Consider the following 26,971-nt stretch of genomic DNA (forward strand, 5'->3'; position numbering starts at 1 on the left):
CACCCCAATTCTGCCAGTTTAGTGATTTTCTGATGTCACTGCCTTCCACCCCCTGCTGATTCCTTCACCCCCTCTCCTAGATATCACGAATTGCCCTCTCCTGGTCACTTCTTTCCTTCCCAATCGTTTACCTTCTTACTCTGGTCACTGCCGATCACTACATATCCCCCCCACGCCCCCTCCACCCCCCCACCACTTCCAAGACCCACCCGAGGGCTGCTGCCTCGGAAGGTCAAAACGACTTCTGGCAAGAGTCTGCAGTTTTAAGTAAATGAGGCCTGAGTCTAAATATCAAGTGGACCTTGATCTATGTCAATTTCGAGGCCTCTGTGCTTTCAACTCAAGCTAATTTTGCCCTTTTTACATGATCTTGGTCACACTGGACTCCCCTGTGAACACAGCGTTGATTCTGAATTTAATGCAACTACTCAACTGACAGTTTCAGCACAGAATCCTGGCATCAGGCAATCCAACAGCCTGAGGTTGACTTTTTATAGATAACTTGGAGTCAATTTTAACTTCCTGTACCTGAGGGAAATCCATCCTGATCTGGCCGACTGCAAGACACCTGTCCCTAGCCAGCATGGAGCACTTTAAATATGCAGATCAGGCTCCAATGATGTCATTGGGGCCCGATCTGCTATTTTAACCTGTGCCTGAGGGGAGGAGTGGGGGTGGCTTTCCCACAAGCCAGACTGATCAGGAAGAGGAGCTGGGCTATGATGCCCAACAAGCTACATTATTTTTAAAAATTGGTTTCCTTGAAAATGACTGGTGTGGCCTTTATCAATACTTATCACAACTAAGGATTTGTTCTGATGATCATATTCTTTCTGAAGCTACTTAAAAATGTTTTTATCTAAAATTATTCGCTCAGCATACCCTTAATCTCCGATAATCCCGTGCCTGCCTCTGGGACAGAAGTGATAATAAGCCAATTGGCGTCTTTTGAATTCTGAATGCACACCTGGGTGGCTCTAATGTAGGTGTGTAAAAGGTTTCGATTCTGGAATCAACAGGATGTATCTGCTGCTGGATTCAATCGGCTAACCATAACATCGGATGAAAATCAGGAGAAACCCCCTTTCTACATCAGTCCGAGGTTTATGCTGTAGCGACAGCAGCCAATTAGGAGAATGCCGAAAGAATTTCCAGATGTTAATGAAGGGTGTTGGATCCAGTAGAGTAGTATTGAAGAACTTACAATTTTGATATCCGTTAACCCACCCAGAGAGATTAGTTTGTTACTTGCAAGGTGGAATTACAGTTGGTTTCAAAATGCCAGAAAATATGCAAAATATGGTGTCAAAAACCTCAGGGAGTGGAGGAGAGATCACTCTAGAATATAAATATTATGTCTCAGAACTCATGGGGCTAAAGCAGATAGCCCCAGAAAACAGATACAGGGATTGCAATGCATGATTAACCTGTGCCTGTTCAATGTAATGCAGGCTGCACACCAACTCTGTGCTCCCTGATCATTTGAATGATTGCTGCATTAAACCATTGCTAACTGAGCTGCTCATTGGCTGGATACATCAACAGGGGGCTTGTTGTGATACTGCTTTTATGGAATATGTAAATAGTGAGTATGCATTCTCATTGCAGGAAGTGATGTCATTCAGCATGTGACACAGCAGTAGGGGCTGTGTTGAGCCCTAGTAAGATATGCATGTAGAGCTCTCCTGTAACTTGTATGTAGTGTTGTGGGTCTTCAATAAAAAGAACCCAGAGTATTTGTTACTATTCATCAATGTGTGATTGGTAAGTTTGTGTGAAAAACCCAGTCACACAACGCACTGGTTAAAGCTAGCCTGCATGGCTTAAAGTTAACCTTCATCTTTTCAAGGGGAGGACCGTTGTGACTGGAGTAGGTGTTGACAGTAATGCAGGAAGTGACTGAGACATGGAAATTAGTGAAGCATGGGAGAGAGTGGGTTCCAGAGTTTTCAGATTCTGCACTGGAGGCCTTGGTGGAGGAGGTGCAAAGGAGGAGAAATGTTCTGTGTCTGCAGGGGGCCAGGAGGCCCTCCAGACACATACTCAAAAGGCAGTGGGAGCAGATGGCATGGTGGTCAATGCTAAGAGTCACACCCGAGAACCTGGGTACAGTGCTGCAAGAAGCTTATTGACCTCACACGAGTATCAAGGTCAGTGAATGCATCTTCAAATGCCATATCCTAGCAACTGCACCACAAGCCTTAGAGACTGCTCAAGTCACCAAACCCAGTCCTTAACCACCAACAATCTGCATCAAGTAAGAGTCAGACATAATATTCATAGCTTCACCTCATGCTCACACATTTAGCATTGCTGCAAGCCTCACACCCACATATGCCAGCTGGTACAGCTATTCAACCATGACAATCACATTACCCAAACAGATTGCACAATACTCACAAACACTTCCCTCTCTCTTCCAGGACAAGGTGGTACACAGTGGGAGGCAACTGGAGCCAACTGGAGGGGAACAGGTGCACCTGCATGTCCTAACCCCGATGGATGGCCACTGCTGAGGCTGTGACCAGCAGCAGAGCTGAAATCATCGAATGTGATGGCACCCTCATACCTATTCCTCCTCTCTGATCCCACTTTCCCTTTATCCCACAGTGTCTTCTGATTTATAAGCTGCAGAGTGTAAGCATGCAGCTCCTACTTTCCCTCCTCTCTTCACCACATCCTTACCCTTTTGCTTTTTTCCTTTCAGATACCCAAAAGGTGCACCCTGGCCAGGCAGTGGAGGAACTGCAAGTAGAGAGTGATGATGAAGATACAGCACTGCCACTAGATTTCACACTTGCCTCCACCAGCTCAGTTATTGATACAGCATGAGTCTCAGAGGATAGGCTTTGAGGCGGGATTGGCACATGGTGAGACAGTGGGCATGAGTGTGCAACAGCCAGGGCAGGAGGCAAGGATAGCATCGGTGGCCGTTCACTGAAGGGCAAGGTCACACACGGGGTCTGCTGCAGAGGACTCAGTTGAGGACTTCAGTGAGGTAGCCTAAGGAATAACGCTGATGGGTATCCAGAATAAAATGCTTGGTGCATTGGGCATCCTGCCAGAAACCCTGCAGCCAATGTCAAGGAGCATGTAGGAGACCAGCATGAATTTGTGGCAGGGCTTTGTGTAGAGCTTGGAGCCCATCCTTTCCAGCATGGATGCAGTGGCCATCTTTGTTCACACCCAATGACAATACAACGTTTGTTGGCTGATGTCGCAACTTCCATTACAGCACAAACAGCTATCACCCAATGTCTGAGTGCAAGGTCAGCTTGCTGCTATGCAAGTTCAGACTGTTGTCATCATGGCTGTGAATTACAGAGCTGAATTTTATCAGCGCGCTATGAAAGCGACGGCCTTCCAACACAGCCCTGCGATATTACGGCAGGTACTGATTTAAATGGAGGAGGCAGAGCGGCCGCCCCCGATGACGTAAAGGGGGCGGCTGCCGCGTCCTCGGCAACGGTGTGCGGCGCCACTGCCATTTTTAAAGGGCTTCAAGCCCTTAGCAAAAATGTACATTTTTAAAGGTATATTAGATTTCATTTGCTTTTACTAAATAATTAGAAGATAATTATTGCCCCATATTCAGAAAACTTATTCATTCCCGACCCAAACCTTCCCCCCAGCCTTCTTACATTTGCTGTTCAACCCCCTCCCATGATCCCCACAGCCAATCAAAAGTGTTTTCCCCACTTACCCACCCCTCCCGCCCTGATAATTTTATTCCTCCCTGCTACCCACCAGTCTCTCGTCTCATAACTCCAACCGCGTTCCGAAGGTGCGCTGTAAAATCGGCGTGGGATAGCCACCGTCGGCAGGTAAGTTAATTTGAATTTTATTAATGCTCATTTAAATATTTTAATGAAGGCTTCGCCATTAAGCGGTGGGGGGGTCGCACCGAGGCCTCGCCGCTATTATCCGGCGGGGTCTTCTCAGTGTTGTGGGTCGTGGCGGGCCTCTCCCATTAGCATTTTACAGGCCTCCCCACCATGACCCAGGGTGTCAAAGGGCTGGTAAAATTCAGCCCACAGAGTGCAAAAGAGTTGGCATGGTGTCGCAGCAGTCCAGCAACTATCCTCCAACAGATTACTAGGATTACTGTAACAGCGCCTCCGTGGGAGTGATAGTGGCTCCATGGAGCATGAACCTGATGTCCTCTCACAGGAAGACAACATTTGTCCTCCCACCCCTGGTGGTTCTGCAGTGCCCTTGCTGTGCCTGTCAGCCAGCTAGCCCAGATTGTTGCTGAAATAGTGCCGTCGGAAGTTGGACTTTCTAGGCCAGAGCTGATCGAGGTGGTCCTGCAAGGCCATCTGCAGTCTCCCTGACTGAAAGTCAGCAGCCTTTCACTCGCCATACTGCAGCCATTGGGGTAGCACTACGTAGAAGCACTAGGACAGGCAAATGCACACAATACAGGCGCTAAAGGAATTCACAAGGTTGATTAGTTGACTTTTTACGCAATATGACATGATTCATTTGAACATTTGGTTTGGAATGTTTGTTTTGTGGTAGTTATTATTAATGCATTGAGGCCAAGCAGATGCTATGATGGTCAGTGACAGTGGGAAGGTAAGGTGTGGGACTGTTGGTGAATGGAGAGTAGAGGTTACAGTTACTCGTATTGTGCTCAGAGGAGTTCCTCCCAGGCAGAAAGGGGCTGCATAGGGACTTCTTCCCTTCCTCCTCCTGCTCTTCCTCTTCCTCCTTCTCATGGTCTTGATCCTCAGCTTCGCTCTGTATAGCTACTGGCAAGGGCTGTCCCCTCCCGATGGCGAAGTCGTGCAGCATGCAGCAGACCATCCCCAGTATTGACACTCTGTCTGCCGAGTACTATATCCAGAGTGATACAGTCAACAGAAGTCTTGGCCCAGCCAATGGTTCGCTCTGTCACTTTTTATGTGGCAGCGTGGCTTTCTTTGTATGCATGCTGTGCATCATTACTTGGGTTGCTGACCCGGAGTCATCAGCCATGTGGTCAGCAGATAGCCCTTGTCTCCCAGTAGTCACCCTTTGGCTCGCCATGGTGGCTGAAATACAGTTGGCTCAGAGGACTGCTGCAGAATGAGGGCATAATGACTGCTGCCAAGATAATGGGCATTGACTCTGTCTATAGTCACACACCAACTGGACATTGAGGGAGTGGAATCCCTTTCAATTCAGGTGGAGGGAAGAGTTGATATGCGGCACACACCAAGTGATGTGTGCAGAGTCAGTGGCTCCCTGCACCATGGGGAATCCTGGAATCCTAGCAAAACCTTAGGCTTGCTCTGCTTGCTGATCTCCGGCAAGAGAGAATGAAATAAAGTTAGTTCTCATTGAACAGAGTGTGTTACTGACTTCCCTTATGTGCTCCTTAAAGCCTAACTCTTTGACTAAGCTTTTGGCCATCTGCCCTTATATCGCCTGATGTGGATCGGTCTCTAATTTTGCTTTATAGCCCTCCTGTGAAGCACCTTGGGACCTTTTATTACGTTAAAGGCACTATACAAATATAAGTTGCTATTGTTTTACTGGATAAGTAGCTAATAGCAGAATCAGAAAAGAGCAATACTGATGTAAACCAAAACAGCTTATTCTTTCAAGCTGCAGACTGAGGTCATGTAATTGAGAGGTATGCACTCGGGAAAGGGACATATGGTTTGTGGATTAGATTTTCCATTGAAACAAAAAATCTTTCACTTAGATAATGTTTAAAATTCTTTTACACACATTGCATTTTATTGTTATAAACTTTAAAGCATCACCATTTTCTTTGCAGCTGAAAAACATTCCCACAAATGTGAATGTGTATTACAAATATCCAGAAAAGTGGGTGAAAATGTATTATTCAAGAGTTTTTATCAATGGCACAAATAAAGCAATGTTTACCTTATTGAAAAAATACATTGGTGTAACAACAGGTAATCCACTCTTTGATAATACTGTATAATTAATTACAATTACACCAAACAGGATAATCTTAGTTAAATAAAAGCAAAATACTGCAGATGCTGGAAATCTGGAAAAAAAACAGAAAGTGCTGGAAATACTCAGCAGGTCTGGCAGCATCTGTGGAGAGAGAAGCAAATTTAACATTTCAGGTCTGTGACCTTTCATTGGAACATCTGATGAAAGGTCACAGACCTGAAACATTAACTCTGCTTCTCTCTCCACAGGATAATATTAATATTGCCAAATAACATTAAGGAAACATTTTCATTGTTTCAGAGATTTTGAGGGTAGGCTTAATTCCTGTAACAGCCACAAATGGTTTGCATTGAATCTCCATCATACTGGCCATTTGTAGTAAATGCTCTGGTTGTTGCAATGAAAAAGGCGTTTCAGTTTTGTTATCATTGAAAATTTTGATTAGAATTGTCCATGGAACGGTGCCCCAACCTCAACACACATTTAAGAGGTTAATGCTTCTGTTGAAATTATTTTAAGCTATTGCTGACCATACTTTCCAGCTGATATTACATAACTCTTCTCAAGGTTTGGTTGATTGCCTTGGGGAGCAGTAAGAAACTTTTGTGTAAACCTTTCTGCAGGAGAGGAAATCTATGATAAAGCATATTGTGAAAGGAATAGGCCAAATGACATTTTCTCAACCTATCCTTTCTTATGTTCTGGTATATTTGTCTTTAGGTTTAAAATATTTAGTCTAATCGTATGATAGATATTTCCAATTTTAGTACCATTGTGGTTGGCTTATCTTTAAAATTACATTGATGTATTGAATAGAGTTAATGAAGCAATATGATGATTGTGAAACTTAGAGCTCCTAGTCAAGAAAGAGCCAAAGAATGAAATTGAACTTGGAATCATTGGGGTAAAGAAATTGACAGGAGATATAATTCAGGTTTTTAAAATGTTGAGAAATAGGGATAATGTAAGCAGGTTATTCGACTTGGAGTGTAGTGTAGAATAAAGGTTCAAAATGTAGTAAAAATCCATAAGATAAACAAAACATTTATATAAAAGAACAAAATGGGCTCTAGACAGGCTGAACGAAAAAGGGCCGTCGCATTACCCATTGTTAAAGACACCAAAGGAAGGACAGATCACCATAGCAACTTGCAAAACCTGGCTCCAGACTGGCTGAAGACCTACCTAACTGGACTACATTAAAGATGCAGAAAGAAAACAAATGGAGTATCAATCAATCCTGAGGTTGTACTTGAAGAAGCCCATTGTTGGCAAGCATCCAGCTCAGAGGTATTAATACCAATAAATAGAGGACCCTAAAAGTCCTGGGTCTCAATGGGTTCTTCCTTACAGTTCACTTCCTACCTGAATGCAGGCTTACAGTTTGCTTCTAGAATTGCAGATCTCACCAAGAGAGAAAACCATGGGCTCCATCACGATCCATGCCCATAAAGATATTAAAGAGCCTCGACACGTCTGAGTAAATCAATATAAAAGTAAATAGTCTGAGATGGATCTTTTCCAAAATGATATATGATTTGGGGAGTCAGAAGTTTTTGTTTAAATTGTTAAAGCAATTCTAAATTAGGCATGAAGATGTTGTTTCATTGTAATGCTGATTTTTTTTTCTCTAGTCTGTAATAAATGATTGTTTTCTTTACAAAGTCATGGTTTATGCTAATACTTCTTTAGAAAATGAAACCAATTAATGTACAGTTAAATTGTGTAGAGGTGAAAAGGCATTTCCCTAAATTAAATTTTAAAAATTGCACTTTTAGTCCCTACAAAGAACAGAATATTTAAGCCTCAGTCTCTTTTTAATAAAGTACTTTTAAAGGTATGGAGTGCAAAATTAACACATGAAACATTTTCTCTCATCTTGTTTCAGATGGAAGATGTTATAGCACGAATGCAAGAGGAGAAAAATGGGATTCCTATCCGCACAGTCAAAAGCTTTTTGTCAAAGATCCCTAGTGTGTTTTCTGGTAAGATACTAATTTTACGTGGTAAGAAACAGTAATGCCAGTTTAACATCAGTTATGGAGAAGTTACTGGAATCTATTGTCAGAGACAGAGTAGCTGAGCACCTGGACAAATACAAGCTAATCAAAGAGAGCATGGATTTAGGACGGGTGTGTCATGTCTGACTAACCTAGTTGAATTTTTTGAAGAGGTCACTTGCATGGTAGATAGTGAGGTGCCTATGGATGTTGTCTACATGAGCTTCCAGAAGGCAGTTGCTAAGATTCACATAAATTTGAACTCCTTGAGGTCATCTCAGTGCCCTCTGTGCATGATTAGCAACGTTCCAACTCCCTTGCTATAACCACTGGGAAATCACCTTGCAAGAGTTCAAGAACGTTGTTGCTGCCATAGCTCCAAAGGACCATAGGCATCTCTCCCATTTGAGAGAGACAGTTGGTGATGTATAGCTTGAGGATCACCACTCCACAAGCATGGGGCAAGGCGAGGAGGCAGGCCTCCATGAACTACCACAGCCAGTACAGGGATTGAACCAGCACTGTCAGCATATTTTTGCATCACACACTAGCCAACCGAGCTAACCGAGCCCCAAGAGTACAAGAATAGGCAGAGGAAAACAGCAGACAGTCACCAGGGGTTTGCAGAAGGATCATTTTTAGTTTTCCATGTTCAGTATAAGCAATTGTCAAATCGAAAATGAAGAATAATCTGGATATTGTGAACTATTTTTGGATTGCTGTTGGTTGTATATTCCTGGTAATGTAAGTGACACCCATGAAAATGTACTGTTTGAGGGCATTTATGGTGGGTGTAAGGGTGATGTTAGGAGCGACTGTTGGGGAGGGAAGGTATTGTTGAAGTGAAACACATCAGTTATTTGCTGCCTCAGTGCTCTGGTAGTTGGCAGTACTGCTGAGTCTTACTCTTCCTCTGGACCCTCCACTTCCTGGCCTCCTTGCTATTCCTCCTCTTGCAAATGCGAGGTTTGCCCTATTTTGCATGGAAAAGTTGTGCAGCATGCAACAGACAACAATAAATCTTGTGACTCGCTCGGGGCTGTGTTGAAAGAAGCCTCTTGAGCTATCTAGAGTGCAGAACCTTTGGGCAGATTATTGAGATTTCACAACATTCAGAGTTCTGGTGGAGGCATGGCTCTGATTGTAGCTCTCCTCAGCTTCTGGATTTCTGATGGGAAACATGAGCCAGATGATTGTCCCCAAGTAGCCAGCCTGAGATGCCATGGGATTGGGAAGTGGTACAGGATAAAAGCATCATCATTACTACCAGGAAACCAGGCACAAACCTGCATGGTTCTCTGCTTGAAATCACAGATGAAGGAATGGAAGCCCTAGTTGCATTACTGCATTCCTGGGTGTTCATAGCATTGGGTACAGCCTATGATTCCCTGCATTTGAAGAAATCCAGCAACTTAAGAAAAGACCAATAACACTTACCTCTCATTTGGAAACTTTAAACACAAATATTTTTTGTAAGTTAACAAATGGATGGAACAAAATGAAAGATGTTAATTTTAAGCATAATTCATTGTAACTAAGAATGAACCACAAAGGTAAGACAATTTGCTATACGTGTTGTGGATCTGCCACTCTCAGAATCATTCATAAAATGTTTTTGAGTACTTTGAAAATCTGGTTTGTGCTATGGCTCAAATTGATTTTGATGATCTTGTAGTTTGAAAATATTAATTACGATGTGTGATATGCCAAATTAAAACACAAAACATTTAAGGTCCCACAGGACTAAACAAACAACCCAAGAGTGTGAGTTAGGGAAGAGTTAATCAGAAAATTTACCAACACAGTACAACGTACACTTTGAATCATTTGTTGGTGCTTTACTGTTTGTTCTGTTGTTAACCTTTAGTTTTGCATATCACAGAGTATACTGAGCTATCTCTGTAACCTTGTTCAGTCCTACAACCATCTGAGATCTCTGCACTCCACCAATTCTGGCCTCTTGTGTAACCCTGATTTCCTTTGCTCCACCATTGGGGGCTAGGATTGGGAACTCTGGTTTAACTATTCTTGGAAATTTGATCACATGACATTTGATCACATGATGCTGCTCATGTGATGCTTTATCACAAGGCATGTGATCACAATACCTGTAAATGTTATTGCATTTACCTTAGTTAAGTGTCTAATATTCACCAAACCCCGAATAAAATCTTTGATTTTTGTTTTATAGTGAGATAAATAACATCATTTATAAATCAAAGAAAGAGCACAAAAAAATCGAAAGATTTAAGTATAAGAAATGTTTAGATAAGACTACTTTGATGATTCTGCAGCATCAACCATAATGAAAAATTCCACTGATTCAACATAAACATTGCTATGACTAACTTCTAACTAAAGTTTTCATATAACTTTGTGACTTCTTGCAATACACAGAAAATTATAAAAGTAGTAAACCAAAACCAAACATAATTCAGTTCATTGACTCCCACTCCCCACCATTGAAGATCAGCTTCATAAAGGTGAGGCTAGTGCATGAATCGCAAAAGGTTAGTATGCAGGTACAGCAAGTAATTAGGAAAGCTAATAGAATGTTATTGTTTATTGTGAGGGGAATTGAATACAAAAGTAGGGAGGTTATGCCTAAGCTATACAGGGCATTGGTGAGACCACATCTGGAGTACTGTGTACATTGTTGGTCTCCTTATTTAAGGAAGGATGTAAATGCATTGGAAGCAGTTCAGAGAAGGTTTACTAGACTAATACCTGGAATGGGTGGGTTGTCTTATGAGAAAACGTTGGACAGGTTAGGCTTGTATTTACTGGAGTTTAGGAGAGTAAGAGGCGACTTCATTGAAACATATAAAATGCTGCAAGATCTTGACAGGGTGGATGTGGAAAGGATGTTTCCCTTTGTGGGAGAATCTAGAGCTAGGGGTCACTGTTTAAAAATAAGGGGTTACCCATTTAAGACAGAGATGAAGAGAAATTTTTTCTCTCAGAGTGTCGTGAGTCTTTAGAACTCTCTTCCTCAAAAGGCAGCAGAAGCAGAGACTTTAAATATTTTTAAGGCAGAGTTAGATAGATTCTTGATAAGCAAGGCGGTGAAAGGTTATCGGGGATAGGCAGGAATGTGGAGTCGAGGTTACAATCAGATCAGCCATGTTCGTATGTAGGCTCAGTCATCAGGAGGAGCACTAACATTGCCTGACTCCTAGAATCAAGGACATTATTGACAGAATTTAATGGGCCCTCCGGAGATGAGTGAGGAGGCAGGGGGGCTCATTGAATTGTGACGGGAGGGCTGACGGCCCATTGCCTTCTCGCCCAGGCCAATTGACGCCTTTAAGAGGCCTATTATCAGCCAATTAAAGGCCTCTTCCCATCGCCGCTGGCATTGATATCAAGGCAGCATTGGTACACTGTCCCCATCAAACACTCCCAGGACAGGTACAGCACGGAGTTATATACAGAGTAAAGCTCCCTCCACACTGTCCCATCAAACACTCCCAGGACAGGTACAGAAAAAGAAAAGAAAAAAAAGGCAGCATTGGACAGAGTGTGGCTCTAGCAAAAATAGACAATGGGAATTGGTGGAAAAGTTTTCACTTGCTGGAGTCATACCTAGCACAAAGGAAGATAGTTGTGGTTGTTTGAGGACAATCATCTCAGCCTCAGGACATGGCTGCAGGCATTCCTTAGGGCAGTGACCTAGGCTCAACCATCTTCAGCTGCTTCATCAATGACCTTCCCTCCATCATAAGTGGGGATGTTCGCTGATGCTTGCACAATGTTCAGTTCCATTTGCAACTCCTCAGATGCTGAAGCAGTCAATGCCTACATGCGGCAAGACCTGGACAACATTTATGCCTGGGCTGATAGGTGGCAAGTAACATTCGTGCCACACAAGTGCCAGGCAATAACCATCTCCAACAAGAGAGAATCTAACCACTTCCCCTTGACATTCAACGGCATTACCATCACCAAATCTCCTACTGCTAACATCCTTGGGGGCACCATTAACTGGAAACTTAACTGGACCAGCTACATTAATACTGTGGCTACAAGAGCAGGCCAGAGGCTGGATATTCTCTGGTGAATGTCTTACCTCCTAATTCCCCAGAGTCTGTCTATCACCTACGTCACAAGTTTGGAGTGTGATGGAATACTCTCTACTTGCCTGGATGGGTGCCCCTCCAATAGTACTCAAGAAACTCAACAATATTCAGGACAAAGCTGCCCAGCTAATTGGGACCCCATCCGCCATCTTAAACATTCTTTAAACTACGAGCAGTGTCAGTGTCTGAGCTGGTGGCTGCAAGTGTGAGAGTAAGTGATGGTGTTCTTTCTTCATCAAGGTCTTTCTGCTTTTACACCTCTTCCTGTTCTACCAGGTTGCAGTTCTTGGGTATCTGAAAGGAGAAAGGCACGAGGGTGGGGTTGTGGTGAGAGGAGAGGGGAAAGCAAGAGGTGCGTACTTCCATCATCTGCAGCTTGTAAATCAGAAGAGATTTTGGGATGAAGGGGAAGTGGGATGGGAGAAGGAGGATTAGATACAAGGATACCGTAGTCTTGGATGGTTTCAGTCCTGCCACTGGCAGGACCTCAGTCATGTCGCTGCAATGTTGGTGAGCACTGTCTCCTCAATATGGGTAAGCCATACCTGTCCCCCACCAGCTAGGTGCTGATGCTTCCAGTTATGTGCCACCTTGTCCTGAGAGAGAAAGGGAATTGTGGCAGTGAATGTGGTGCAGTGGGTGGTGTGGCTGTCATGGTTGAATAGCTGGCAGTCTGTGCAAGCTGTGAGATGTGAGTGTGAGGTTTGCAGCAGTACTAAGTATGTGAGGATGAGGTGAAGCAATGAGTGTTAGGTATGAGTTGTCATGGTTGTATAGTTTTTTTTCTCATGGAATATGCGGTTTGCCTTTAAGGCTTGCAAAGGATCGGTATTGCTTTAAGAACTAGCAGGCCTCAGGATTTATAGGAAGGTGCATTTTCGTTGCCTTGGATACAGCCATTTGGAGACTGCGATTCAAAGGGTGTGTTCTCATTACCATAGATACAGCCACTGGGAAAGTGTACCAAGCGATACATTTGTTACAGTTCAATTTTGAACAGGCTTTTTAGTGGAAGGCAATTTGTTCTAACAGAGCACAGGGCACAGACAGACAGCTGTGGTGTTTAGCACCTGAAAAAAGAGCTCTCAGCCATTTAAACTGAAGGAATAGAATTTTAGTCTGTTTTAATTATTATCTCTCAAAATTCTAAAAAGGTCAAGCCAAAAACAGAGATCTCTGATAATTTGAACTGAATGAAGGAAGTTAGACTGACAATCTTTTATCCCTCAAAAACTCTAAAGTCAGATTCATTCTATTGAAAGTATTCGCAAGTTGTTAATGTTGAATTTTATCGCAGAAGAAGGAAGCATCACCTACTGTGGCAGAACCTTTTTTCCCCATCGGACGTCTGTGAGGACATCAAGCAATATTGGACTGTAAATTTGCAAGGACTCTATTTTTTTCTGTTTTAAATGTTGTTTATTTCTTCATAGTGTTTAAGAATTTAGTTCTTCTAATTAAAGAGTTAATTTGTTGATTTAAAGACACCTGGTTTGGTTAGCCTCATTCGGGGGTTAACAGATGGTACAATTTTGCTGGGTCTTTCTTTAATTTGGAAAGTTTTAAATGATGTGTTAGGCGATCAGTGGAGTGACGGGATTGAATTAACAGTGCGTTTCTCCCACCACAATCCAGACTCGTATATTTTGATTGGGGGCTTTGACTGGATCAGTTGGTCGTAACAGAGTCACGATTGATAGAGTTTGTTGGTAGCTGAGTGATGATGGTGTGCTGCATTGAGCAGTGTGTGAGGCTTGTGGTGCAGTTGATACGATTTGGCATTTGACGATTTAGTCACTGACCTTGACCCCTCATATGAGATCATTGAACTTCTTGCGGGACTACACGCAAGTCCTTTGGTATTTGGACTCTTGGTATTGATCATTATGGCTACCTGCTCCCACCGCCTTTGCAAAGTTTGTCTGGATGGCCTCCTGGCCCCCTGTGGATTACTGACATCTCTTCTCCTCTCCACTTCTTGCCCAAAGGCCTCCATTGCAGTGTGGAAAATCTTGGAGCCTGCTGTCTGCAATGTTGTGCCATTCTTGTGTCTTTCCCACATCAAAATCATTTTTAGAAAGACTTCTAGCACCTGCGGCAGTGAAAATGCACCTCTTTATTAAGAGATGCAGACTGGCTTTAAGATACTGCAAGCTAGCTCGAACTTGTGCTGGCCTCTCGCCATTTTGGGTGGTCGCTGCTCAGGTGTGCAGACACTAAACAGCACGCTTAGCACTGGCTGCAAGCTACAAAGTTTGCATGCTGCCTGCATCGCAAGTAACAGGCACAGGTTAATTCAGTATTACGATGGCCACGCCCTTTTTCATGGATCATTGAATTTTATAGCCAAGATTTTCACTCGTGTATCTATAAAAGTATTGTATATTATGTGTGAGTCTCTGATAACTTTGATATTTTTCTCACCATCACACCTTCTGTGTTGCACCTTTTTACAGACATTGTTTTTGCATCAGAGTGCACCTGATGGGCTCAAAGCTCATTCATAAAACAACATGAAATCCAAAATGAAGATATCGGGAATACACAAACCTGATGCAAGGAAACTGGCTAGAGAAACTACGAAGGAAGAATTCCTAATTACAGGGGGGCAACAAATCAAACAGGAGCAAAATCTACCAATAAAAAAGGAGAGATGAAGAAGAGAAAGCTCTCCAAATATATTTGGGAGGTCTTTTGGGTCACTATTCTGTACTCAAAATGCCTATCACAATATTTCCAGTTGGATGCCTGATTCTATCTGAGAAGCCTCAGCCTTGAGCTTATACAAGATCCCAGAGGTATAACTGTCAGCTTTAGAGATGTATGAAGGTATTACTATATACAGCTCCCAACATGCACCTGGGCTACAGCTTTAGGGATGTTGATCTGATTGACAGTAAGACATTGCTCTCAAATAATGGTAAGCCTCAGACCATCAACTCCAGTCGAACTGGACTGACTTCTTGTTTGTTATCAGGTAGCATACTGGATGTTGAATTGAATGCCAATATTCCAGTGATAAAGCTACTCAGACATTAGGAATAGGTTTATGTCATTAATATGAACCCAAAACTACCAAATTGGCCCAACATTTTACATAAAAATAAAAATCTGTTATCCTGTTATTCCTTCCACTCTCGTTTTCCTATTTTCACTCGACTATCTTTTTAACTTTAATTTTATTTTGTTGTAATAAGTATAGCTATCCTAATCTCTTTAACTCTTTGGATTTTACAGCTCAAGAAGTGCTTTACTTGCCTTCCTTTTGATTCTCACCATGAAGTGTAGAGGTGGTAGATCAAGCTGAGAGTCACTGAAATTAATCTCATGTGTGACTAGCAGAGTCTCAATATCAGCCACGAATGGGACTCGAAAGCTGCAGCCACAGTTGCGAAATGAATGCATGAACTGGGCTTCTTAATTTACTGTATAACTACAAAATCACTATCCTGCCTTTCCCTGCTGTGATTGGTTTGACAGAGGGGCCCCCTTATAAGCAAGTGCACCTCCTCTTTCAGTTTTCCGCTATTTGTTGTCCCCAGGCTATTCAGTGCACCCTATATATTTTTAATTTATTTCTAGAAAGAGACCCTGAATGCGGGCAGTCTAATTGAGATAAAAATAGGAGATGACAGTAAAAATGTGTGGGTCTTCGAGAGACAAGTTGAATGTATCATCAGGTAATCGTTGACATGTCAGTTGATTGTATTCCCAAATTTGAGTTGGAAGTTCATGCTCTCAGCCCCATTCCAAAACTTGGATATATAAACTAGATGGATACTCTGGCGTGCATTAATGGAGGTGCAATGCTTTAGATGAATGTTGAATTGGGGTTCTACCTATTCAGACTGTTTCGGTAGTAAAAATCCCACAGCACTGGTTCTGTAACTGTTGTGGTCAACATTTTTCTGTTAAATAACTCCATGAAAAGTACATTAACTGATCGTTTATAATTTGGGCAAGACTTCCCCGCCTTCTGTCCCAGTGGAAGTAAGAGTAACCCAAAGGTAAGAAGCAGAAGGGATAGGAGCAAAGGTCAGAGTACAAAACTGATAAATACTCCAGGAACAGAAAAAGTTATAGAAAATAACAATAAAATATTTGTTAAAAATAAAGCTGATATGATAAAAAAAGGACATATTAAATTGCATGTGCAGAACATCAGCAACAATTTTTAAAAAAGTGACAAGTCAAACAGTTTGAGAACTAGACCACTAGGCCTTAAAGGCAAGACGGGGGCAGTACCTGAATTAGAGTTCTGTGTGGCGGCCAGCACTCCCGCGCCTTCAGATCCCCATCTGGGGAAATGTGGCACCACAGTGGTGGGGAGTGCGGAGGAGGTAAGTTTGTCAGTGCGGGATGGGGGGGTGTGGGGGGAACGGGGTCAAATATATGTAATGGGTGCAGGGAATGGTGGAAAGGGTTGAAGCTTATACTCTGTGCAGTTTGCAGGGGGAAGGTCAGATGTAAAAGGTAATTGTTTTGGGGGTGGGGAAAGGGCAAATAGTTATTGTCATTGTTATTGGTGGGGGGAGGGTGGGAAACGGGCACAATAAATTTATTTATTTAATTTTGGGGGATCTTTCTTGAAAAATTTAAATATGCTGGAAAGGCACACAGGCAGCTGACGCAATTGCTGGGGACGGATAGCCCACCCCCTCCACGTGATTGGAGGGGGTGGGCCGCCCGGCCATTTAAATGAGCCACCGCTAATAAGATCGCAGCGGCTCTTTGGTTGTGCGGCCCGCGCGGGTGGGCTGCCATTTTTTGAACTCGGTGCCAAGATCGGCAGCCAGCTCTGAAAATCCAGCCCAATGGATTTCTTTTATGCAGATTAATTGATCCCATTGGGGCTTACTTACCTTTGTCCTGTACATTCTAGGAGCTTTAGTAAGGCCCTGAATGAAACTCTTGCCAGCTGTCAGCTGAAATTTGAGCTGCATTTTTGTAAGAAAGAAAGCTGGTGATTCCAGACTCTGCTTCTCACAGCTTCTGTTTGTGCAATTCAGCATCGTTCATTTTATTGAGTTGGTATGCATATTAGAAAAAAAATAACTTATATAAAGCAAACATACGGCAGTAATTTAATCAGGTAATTTTGATAAACCACTTGCTATCATTCTTGTTTTTCATATATTGTTCAAGCTCCTCCATTGAATTGCAGCCTCATTACTCACCAACAAACATCCATTGCCATCATAACTGCATACTCACTTATGCATACCTTTACCATAACAAAACATATCATTATAAGTTGATTGGGGTGAGGCTTTATGGGGAGTGACTGAATACATTATCAAAAGGGATATGTTTTGAGAAGCTTTGGAAAGTGGGAGAGGTGCAAAAGACAGAGGTACTTAAGAAATTGACAGACTGCAGTGGAGTGATGACTGAAAGTCATTATTTTTTCAAAATTTCTGCAGTTTCAATGAATGATAATGAAATTAAGATTAAGGAAACATGCAAAGGGATTTTAAAGGGTGTGCAATATATTGATAAAACAGAATTCATAAAGAAAAGGTAAAAAGCAAATTGCGAATGTAGAACATCAGAAATAAAAACAGAAAATACTGGAAATTTGCAACATGGCATTTGCCATCTGAAAGAGAAAGTTAGGTTAATGCCAAAAGTAAATTTGCTTTATCACAACTCCGTCCTGGTAAATGGCTACACCTGAATCATTAACCTATCTTTCTCCTTGAGATTCCTAAAGAATTGCCATCGTTATTGATATTCTTAATTATGTTTGATGGATCATTACTGAATTCTACTTATGAATTGTTAACAGACATAGAGAACTCAACAAGCGAGATGATGAAATAATTTCACACATGATTCACAGTGCCAACTACGATCAGATGCAGACCGGTATGACTAAGCTCTATGAAGAAAATGAAAGTGAATGATTTGTTGGCACCGTATAGAAAGGGGAGCAGAAGATCAGCGAAACACATAGTCAAAGTAATGAAATCATTTTGCACATGTGAACCTGGTTCTCTTCAAACATTTCTCTGAGTTAAATAAAAGCCAGGATCTCACCATTGATTTTGGGATATGTCATCCTGTAAGAGCGCAACTTCCATTATGTTTTTTTTTCCAATGTTGCAATATGAACTTTTATGGGACAGTTGAGCACTGCACTCTCCAAAGATAATCGGGTAATTTTGACACCATAAAGTTGGGTGAATTTGGGTCAGGTGAGAAGTTAAAAATTTCAATCTAAATTTGAACCCACCTGGTATCTGCCCACTTCACATTTTAATGGAGGCAGGATGAAGGGTACAGTGGTGGACAACAGTCTGCTCTCAGGAGATGACTTGGTCGGTTACAGCTTTTAAGGAGGCAGTGTGCCTCTATTTCAACAAGTTTTCTATTTTTTATTCAATTCAGCAGGTAACTGGTGAGAAAGGCTAAATCCATATGGTAACAGTCTTTATGGCATTGCTTGTGTGTCTGGAGAAACAGGAGTGTTCCCATTGGCCTGCTTCCAGTTCCATGATTGCTGACTTTCCCCATGATCTCCCCCCATCTACATGTGCCCTTTCCCCAACCACAAGAGTCCCCCAACCACCATCTGCCACTGAATGTGCTTTTACCCACCTCCATGATCTCTCCCTCCAACCACACTCTCTTTCCCCTATAATCTCTCCTCTCCCCCCTCCCCCCACATCACCACGAGACCTCCCAACCCATGATCTCTCCCTCCCTTTACACCTGCTGCTCTGCTGCAGCCTTGTGCTGAAGTCTTTCCCACCTGGCAGGCTGTTAATCAGGGAGGCTGTCCAGCAGGAAACAGACAGAACAAAAGTTAAAAGATGGCTTGCAGTAAATAGCTGTAGTACCCCTGGGACGCACGTACTTCCGGGTTTCCCATCATAACTCCTTCCCCTCGATCCAAAAGCACCTCCCCGTAAATATCACGGCCAATCAAAATATCACACAGGTTGCAGATTCTGCATGTTCATTTTTACAACTGTTTCAAGGCAGTCCTGCATTCCCCATGACTTGTACATTGCTGCTAAGCCAATAGGAAGCCATCACTGGTAAATAGTTTTGATGAATATGAAGTTTCTAGCTTTTGATATAATTTGACAGCTTAATTGTGATATAAGAAAAATGTGACAAAATACAGGTTTTGCTCCCCAGAGGCCCTTCAAATAGTCTTTGCATTTCCCAGCAAGGCTTTCCCTCCTCCTGTGTTAGAAACCCCTTCCCCCACCCCAAACTTGATTGCCTCTCACTGACCCCCAGATCCTTTCCTACAGGTTCACGGCTGCACCCATGCCACCAAATTCCCTCGCCCCAACCCCTGGCCAGTCGATAGTGAATCTGGCCAGGTGTTGGGTGAGTCTTTGGGAATTTTCAGTTAAATATGGCTCTGCCTTTAAGACCAGGCTTCTATTCCCAAACTTTCCAGGTGTACCGCCTGCTTTGGGACTTGCATGCACCATTCCTGACCTCCCCCCACCCCCACTCACCCCTTTTAAAATTGGGGCCAGAATCTCTGTTGCTTGGCAAAATTGCAAACTAGTGCAATGCTTATTAATCTGTTTCATCCAGCTACATATTTCAGTTCAGTAGTTTGATTCTTTGTAGATTGGGCAGAATGGAGACCAACTGGTGATAGTCAGGTACTCAGGTAAGTCACAGAGGTGGGCTAGGGTGTACCATCGAACGTGGTATGGTTTCCTGGGCAAGAAGGGGGAGCACAGGATTCTGGGATGGCAGAAGCCCAGTTAATGTTGACTGACGCTCTCCCAATTTTCATTTCCATGGAAGTCAGTGAGTTGCCTTGTTTGCCAGACAATTGGCAGCCAGATCTTGCAGCTTCCTATTCATTCAAATTGACTTGGCAAATATGTTGCCATAGTAGTTTGTCAGTGGCTGTGTTTTCCCAGGTGTCATGAAGACCCCCACCTGCCAAGAATGAGGCATATTAATTTGATCATATGAGCATCAATTTTAAACTGTTGTTGGACTGAAGAGATGACTTGCTTGAAGAGACCAGCAGTGGCTGGAAGAACATTTGCATACTAAGAGACAGTGCTTGGAGAGACAAAAGAATTGCTCATTGATTCAATTAACAGAGATTGGGCTGGGCAATGGTGATCCACATCTTGTCATGGTGGGAGACAGCACAACACCGCCCCCCCCCGCCCCCAACCTGAGAGGTTTGGAATCCACAAAAGGCGAAGAAGAGTTTGTTGAAAAATCTTAGTCACATGACTAACCCGCTGGCCAACTTGGAGTTTTGAATTGTGCTCACAGGACAGTTTAGTGAGACTGCAGAATGTAATTGAACCTGGAACAAGACAGCCTCTCTCCTGGCTCGCTCTCCCTCGTTTACTAACTCGACATCAAACTCAAAGGACTGTAACTACAATCCATCCATAGCTTCAAACTTTTCCCCTTTATTCTTTTCTACTTTTTCTGTCTCTATCTGCATGTGTGTTTATCGCGTATGCAGACTAGTGTGGTTGCCTCGTGTATTCGTAGCCGTTACCCGAATTAGAGTTTAAGATTAATAAACTTCCATCTTTTTTATTTAAATCTAAGAAAACCTGTCTCATTGATTTCTTTGCTTTACAATTGGAAAGAGGTGAACAAGAATTCACTGAGGAGGAGCTAAAACATGGTGTTTTTAAAAATTAAACCCTGTTACGGTTAAACCAGGCAAAGGCTGAGAGGGAACCCCTAGACCCTTTTCTCACCTGGTCGTAACACTGGTGTTGGGGTTTATATCAAATGATATTAAGTGTGTCTTTACATCGCTTCATCTGCCCACCCTATAACTTGTGGTAGAAGATGGTTTTGGAAATTCTATAATCAGCATACAAATGATTTGTACAGACCACAACTGAACCTTTATGATCATGGTCCCAATTTCAGTTACATTGCTGTGCTTGAGGACATCATTGTTAGGCACCATCTCCTGCCACTTAATGCCACAAGACACAAGAACACGAGAATTAGGAGCAGGAGTAGCCCATTCGGCCCCTCGAGCCTGCTCTGTCATTCGATAAGATCGTAGCTGATCTGATTGTGGCCTCAACTCCACTTTCCTGTCTGCCCCCCATGACCCTTGACTCCCTCGTCGATCAAAAATCAGCCTTGAATATATTCAATGACCCAGCCTCCACTGCTGTCTGGGGAAGAGAATTCCACAGACTAATGACCTGCTGAGGAAAAACATTTCTCCTCATCCTTGTCTTAAATGGGAGACCCCTCATTTTTAAACTGTGACCCCTAGTTCTAGACTCCCTCATAAGGGGAAACATCCTCTCAGCATCCACCCTGTCAAGCCGCCTCAGGATCTTATACGTTTCTTAAGATCACCTCTCATTCTTCTAAACTCCAATTGGTATAGGCCCAACCTACTCAACCTTTCCTCATAAGATAACCCCTTCATCCTAGGAATCAGTCGAGTGAACCTTCTCTGAACAACTTGTTATGCAATTATATCCTTTCTTAAGTAAGGAGACCAAAACTGTACACAGTACTCCAGATGCGGTCTAACTAAGGCCCTGTACAGCTGTAGCAACACCTTCCTACTTTTATACTCTATTCCCCTTGCAATAAATGTTAACATTCCATTTGCCTTCCTAATCACTTCTGTACCTGCATACTAACGTTTTGTGATTCATGCACCAGGACACCCAGATAGATCCCTCTGTACTGTAGAGTTCTGCAGTCTCTCTCCATTCAAATAATATACTACTATTCTAATCTTCCTGCCAAAGTGGACAAGGTCACATTTTCCCACATTATACTCCATCTGCTACATTTTTGCTCACTCACTTAACCTATCTATATCCTTTTGCAGACTCTTTATCTCCTCTTGACAGCTTACTTTCCTATTTTGCGTCAGCAATTTAGCTACCATACATTAAGTCCCTTCATCCAAGTCATTGATATGGATTTTAAATAGTTGAGACTGATGCGACATAGTCAAGTTGCTTAATGTGATGGTCCATGACTCTGATCCATATAGCAGAGTGCTGAAGTCAACAGCTTGTCAAACATGACACTTGCCTATTGGGCTGTCACCAGTTGTCAATCTCTCACTAGAACACATCCTCTAGTGCCTTGACTCCCATGATCGGAAAGGGCAACCTTGTTTTGCAATTCAGGATGTGGGGGTTAGCACACCCACCAGCAGTTCAAAATATTCAGCTTTTTAGCACTTGGAGGAACATGGAGTGACATCGCAGGCTCTCAGCCTACATCACATTTGTGTGAAATGATGACTAACCAGTTTACAAGTAGTTTCAGGTGGAATTTTGACTTAGTGCCACAATACACAACAGCTATGAGTGGCAATAAAGCATTTTAAGTGCCAGCCACAAAGTTCAAGCTGAAACACTTTAAAAAGGAAGTGTAGACAAAAGTCTGTGCCAGTGAATTCCATGCTTTCTTGCTGATACTGAAGATACTATGGACGCGAAATTGAATCGAGTAGTATGTTGGCCTAGCTGGCTTCCTGGGAGCAGGTTTCACTGTGCAGTGTTCTCCATTAATATGGGCACCCCTTTGTACACCTGAGCATGTTGAATTAGCACATCACACAGCCCAATGGGTTGATGTGATGGCACGATTCCAAATTTGGGCAATGCAGGACCTGGCAATGCCGACGTTGTACATTCCTGAAAAAAGAAGCGTGAAGCAGCAAGATGGGCCTTGCAGTAGCATTATGTAAAGTGTCAGCCTTCCTGATTGCAGGTAAGTTACATTTTTGGAACTTTTCCTGTTGAAAGTACTCTGGAGCGTTTTTGGAGGTGTTTTGGTATATTTGCCAGAGACAGTTGCCACATCCTCAAGCTGATGGCAGAGGAATAGGTGACCTGTCCACATAAAGGTCGCCACAGGTATGAGGACAGCAGTGGGCCTGTAGGATGACAGGGAGATGTGGAAATGGCAAGCTCCGCGCCATGCCCTCTGCCTAGTTGGAGTCAGACTCCTTCATGCTCCTTGAGGGTGACAGAAGGCTGTTTGACAGACCAACCAGTGCATCCAGCATCTCAGTGTGCATGACTAATCACTATTCTGTCCCATCGAGGTCCTCATCTGAGTCCTCTGCAGGAGTACTTGTCTGTCAGCTCGCTCTCCGGTGATCTAGTAAACGCACTATTCTTTACCCCTGGCTTGGCTGCAGCCCGCTCATGCCCAGTGATTCACCATGTGCTGATCCCAACTCTATACTTGTCACCAAGATAAGTGCAATGCTAATATCTGAGCTGTTGGTTTTGAGTGTCAGATCAAGTGATTGTACTCTTCATCACTGCTATGATTTTGCTGTCTTTCCTGCTGGAGCTCCTTGGGCTGGGCAGGCGATAGTGATTGGCTGTTTGAAAGCCCAAAGTCAGAAAGAGAATGTTGTTGTGAGGGAAGGGCGAGGGTGGAGTGGGAAGCCTCATCAAAGACTTGCTCATCATGCCAGATATCAGGATGAGGGTGTGCTGGGTATTGAAAAGGAGCATAAGGCAGCAAGGTGCCATCTTCCTCAATATTCTCAGTGATATCAGATGCTGTGGGCCCCGTTGCAGCCGGGCCCATGATGCTGAGAGCCATCTCCCCAGTAGAGCTCAGGAGATGCAGGAGTCCTTGTCACCCGCCCGTTTTGCTCTGCTCCATTTTATTTTGTGCCACCTTGCTTGTGGTTTTGTAGTACTATGATTGGGTGATGTGCCTGCCACAGCTGAATAGCAGTGAGCGGTGGATGTGAGGCGGGCAGCATTGCTGTGCAAGGGTGAGGTGGAATATCTGTAATGTGGTGAGTAGGAGATGTGCAGCTTCCCTTTAAGAGGCAGTCTGCTTTTAAGAAAGAACAGGCTGCCTGTACCATGTGGTCTGCAGCAGCACTGGAGGCCCGGACAGAGTGCTGAAATCATTCAGATGAGGTGGGGACATGAATTTTGTGTCTACCCATCTCAATCTGAATGGGTACAGGCACATTGCAAATTATGAATTGGGACACATGACCTTTGTGTCCTCTATTTGTGGCATGTATCTGATGGACGTAGACTTAAGGTAAGGTGCTAAACTGTGGCAGTCTAACCTTGGCATTCTTCCTGAGGTCTAATAATTTCTTTCTCATCAGCTCACACTGCCTAAGGAGGTGGGAGACAGCAGTCACTCATTCAGTCACCTTCTGCTATTGCAGCACAGAATGGGTTCCTCACTGTCCCATATTTGGATCCCCCTCTGTTGCACATCTTTCAACAGAATATCTTGAGTGACTTAATTGAAGGGAACAGTTCTGCCCACATTCTCTTTCTGACCTTCCACAACAACTCTTCTGTGCAGCCAAAGCAACCAGCTATGTTCAAATGGAGCATTTTCCCTTTGAAAGCCGCTGCTTTCAGTAGCAAAGGGAGCTGGAGAGACAGAGCTTTATGGAGGCAGTTCCAGGGCTTAGGACCTAAACAACTGAAGTCACAACATCAAAGGGCGCGGGGGTTGCAAAGGAGGCTAGAGTTGGAGACAATCGGAGGTCTTAGTGTGCTGTAGGGCTGAAGAAAGTTGCAGAGATAGGGAGGGCGAGGCCGTGGAGAGATGTGAATACAAGGATGAGAATTTTCAATTTGAGGCTTTCAGCGACTGGCAGCCAATCCAGATCAGTGAGCACGGCTGATGGGTGAGCAGGATTCGGTCAGGGTAGGTTATAGACGACAGAGCTTTGGATGATTTGAAGTTTATGGCAGGTTAAGGATGGGAGGCCAGCCAGGAGAGCATTGGAATGGTTGAGTCTGAAGGTGGCAAAGGCATCAATGAGGGACATGATAGTAGATGAGCTGAGGTGGGGTGGGGATGGGTGATATGGAGGTGAAAGTAAGTGGCCTTTGTGCTGGAGAGGATATGGGGTCAGAAACTCAGTTCTGGGTCAAATAATGACATTGAATTTGTAAACAGTCTAGTTCAGTGCAAGACAGCGTGCAGGGAGTGGGATTGAATCTGTGGCGAGAGTTTGGAGTCTGGAGCAGGAGCAAAGGGAATGGCATCGATCTTAACCACTATTTAACTGAAGGAAACTATGTCTCATCCAGAACTGGAGGTTGGGCAAGTAGACTGACTACATAGAGGCAGTGGAGGAATCGGGAGAAGTGCTGGAGAAGTAGAGCTGGGTGTTATCAACATACATGTGGACCCTGACCCAATGTCCTGGGGCAATGAAATTAGAAATTGAGCTAGAGCAGAGGCCTAGCTGTGAAATGATGAGTCTAAGAATACAGAGCTGGGACAAAGAAATGGGATTAAACCAGAGGGGCTAATTGAAGAGCTCTAGCAGTGGCAAATATTTGATGGACTGAATGGTAACCTCCAGTGCTGTGATTCCATGATTTGGTTCCCTTCCTTTTAGAGTTCTTTTAACCTTTTGTTTAATTCACTTCAGCTTTGGGTAACAAAGTTATTGCACAGTTACTATTCACCATTTCACAATTAGGACATTGCTTTAGTCTAATTTCTAACTCTATTTCAATATGCAATTCATTGCTTTATCCCAGTTGTCTGTTACAGTTCCCTGTTGTTATTTTTGTGATCTTATTTGTGTAAGTTTCAACCCAAGTAACTGACAACCTCCCCTGTGAGAATATTCATTGACAGTCAGGTCATTCCTGGCCAGCAGCTCTACTTGTCATCCACACTGAATTTATTCTACCTCTTCTGAGCGTTTTAAACCCTTGTAGGGAACTCATGTCCATTGTTAGAATCCACCAAGGCCTCAGTTGGACTGATTATGCCAGTCTTTTCTTTCCATGAATTACTTACAAGCCTCAGTATTTAATTCCACATATTTCTATTTCTGCAACAGTATTTTAATGTATTTAGTCTGTGTAGCGCTCTATAACTAGATTCAAACAAATGGAATCAGAGCACACTGTCAGGCCTGAGAGGCCTTTAGCCACACTTCAGGTCACTGCGATCAAGGCTTTTAGCCTCTGTTTTGGAGAACAGCAGCCAGAAGGTGTCAAATGCCTCCAGTTGTCCTTGGGAGAAACTTTTGAAATAGTTTTGGACTTGTCTTGAGTGTTTTTGGCCTGTAGGTGTCTGAGGCAAGACATTGTTCCTTCCAGCTCCAGATTCAGTTAAGTATTTAAACTTAGATTGTTAGTTGCAGCTTAACGAAAGACTTGCATTTATATAGCATCTTTAATGATCTGAGTATGTCTTTTTTCTGGAGGTTTCCTACCCACAGCCAGTCTGTGTGACAGGCAGGCTGCTTGTTGTTTAAGACATCCTGCAGATCAAGGCCACAGCTGAACTGGGCTTACAGCAGGTGTAGTCGGGGGGTCGGTAGAGATCGGGGGGTGGGTGGTGGTGGTCCAGGTTGGGGGGGGTCCTATTGTGAGGAGGGGTTTCCAATCACAGGACTGTTGGGAGAGAGTGGGAGCAGACAGATCGGACTGAGTTTTTGTCACGGAGGTGAGAATCAGGAGCTGAGTCTGTTTTTGGGACAGAAACCCACCTCCAGTGGGAAACTGATTTAAGTTCAGATCTTCACAGGATTGAGCCCTTAATTGATATGGAGACAGGTTTCCTGTCCACACAGCCAATGGGGGTGGGAATGGAGGCAGGTCAGATGAATTGTTGGGCCCATTTAGATACCCCATGGAAGACTGCTGGTTGTCCTGAGGGGGAGATCTGTGGTTTGTGTCAAAGCCTTCCACTGCACCAGAGGGAAGTGAGATGTCACAGGGGAGCCGCTGGCCTGGCACTAGAGACAGGGCTGCCCCTTGCTTCATCAATGCCAACCTGGATCAATGCTGGAGACCATGAAGGACAGGAGGGAGGTCCTCTTTAGGGAGGGTGGCAGGAGGAGGCCACTTTGTCATGCAGCAGGGGCACCTCTCTTGCACATCATCTCCCTCCACCCCCTCTTCCTCCTCCTCTCTTACCTCCTGCTTCTTCCCTGATAACTCTCTCCTTCCAGGGCTCATCATCCTCTAGGTCAGATCTCTCTGGAGGGCAGTGTTATGA

At 43.6% G+C, this 26,971-nt stretch overlaps 1 protein-coding gene across 5 annotated transcripts in view; it reads left to right on the plus strand.

Moving 5' to 3' along the window:
* The window catches only part of LOC137376137 (regulator of G-protein signaling 7), a 477,275-nt gene that overhangs the window by 234,099 nt on the left and 216,205 nt on the right, over positions 1-26,971 (plus strand). For all 5 annotated transcript variants that reach the window (XM_068044150.1, XM_068044151.1, XM_068044152.1 and 2 more), the window contains one exon: positions 7,805-7,901. In XM_068044150.1, coding sequence (XP_067900251.1) covers positions 7,805-7,901 — 97 coding nt within the window. The remainder of the gene's footprint in view (positions 1-7,804; positions 7,902-26,971) is intronic.

This window comes from Heterodontus francisci, chromosome 13, assembly GCF_036365525.1.
Source record: "Heterodontus francisci isolate sHetFra1 chromosome 13, sHetFra1.hap1, whole genome shotgun sequence".
Lineage (NCBI taxonomy): Eukaryota > Metazoa > Chordata > Chondrichthyes > Heterodontiformes > Heterodontidae > Heterodontus > Heterodontus francisci.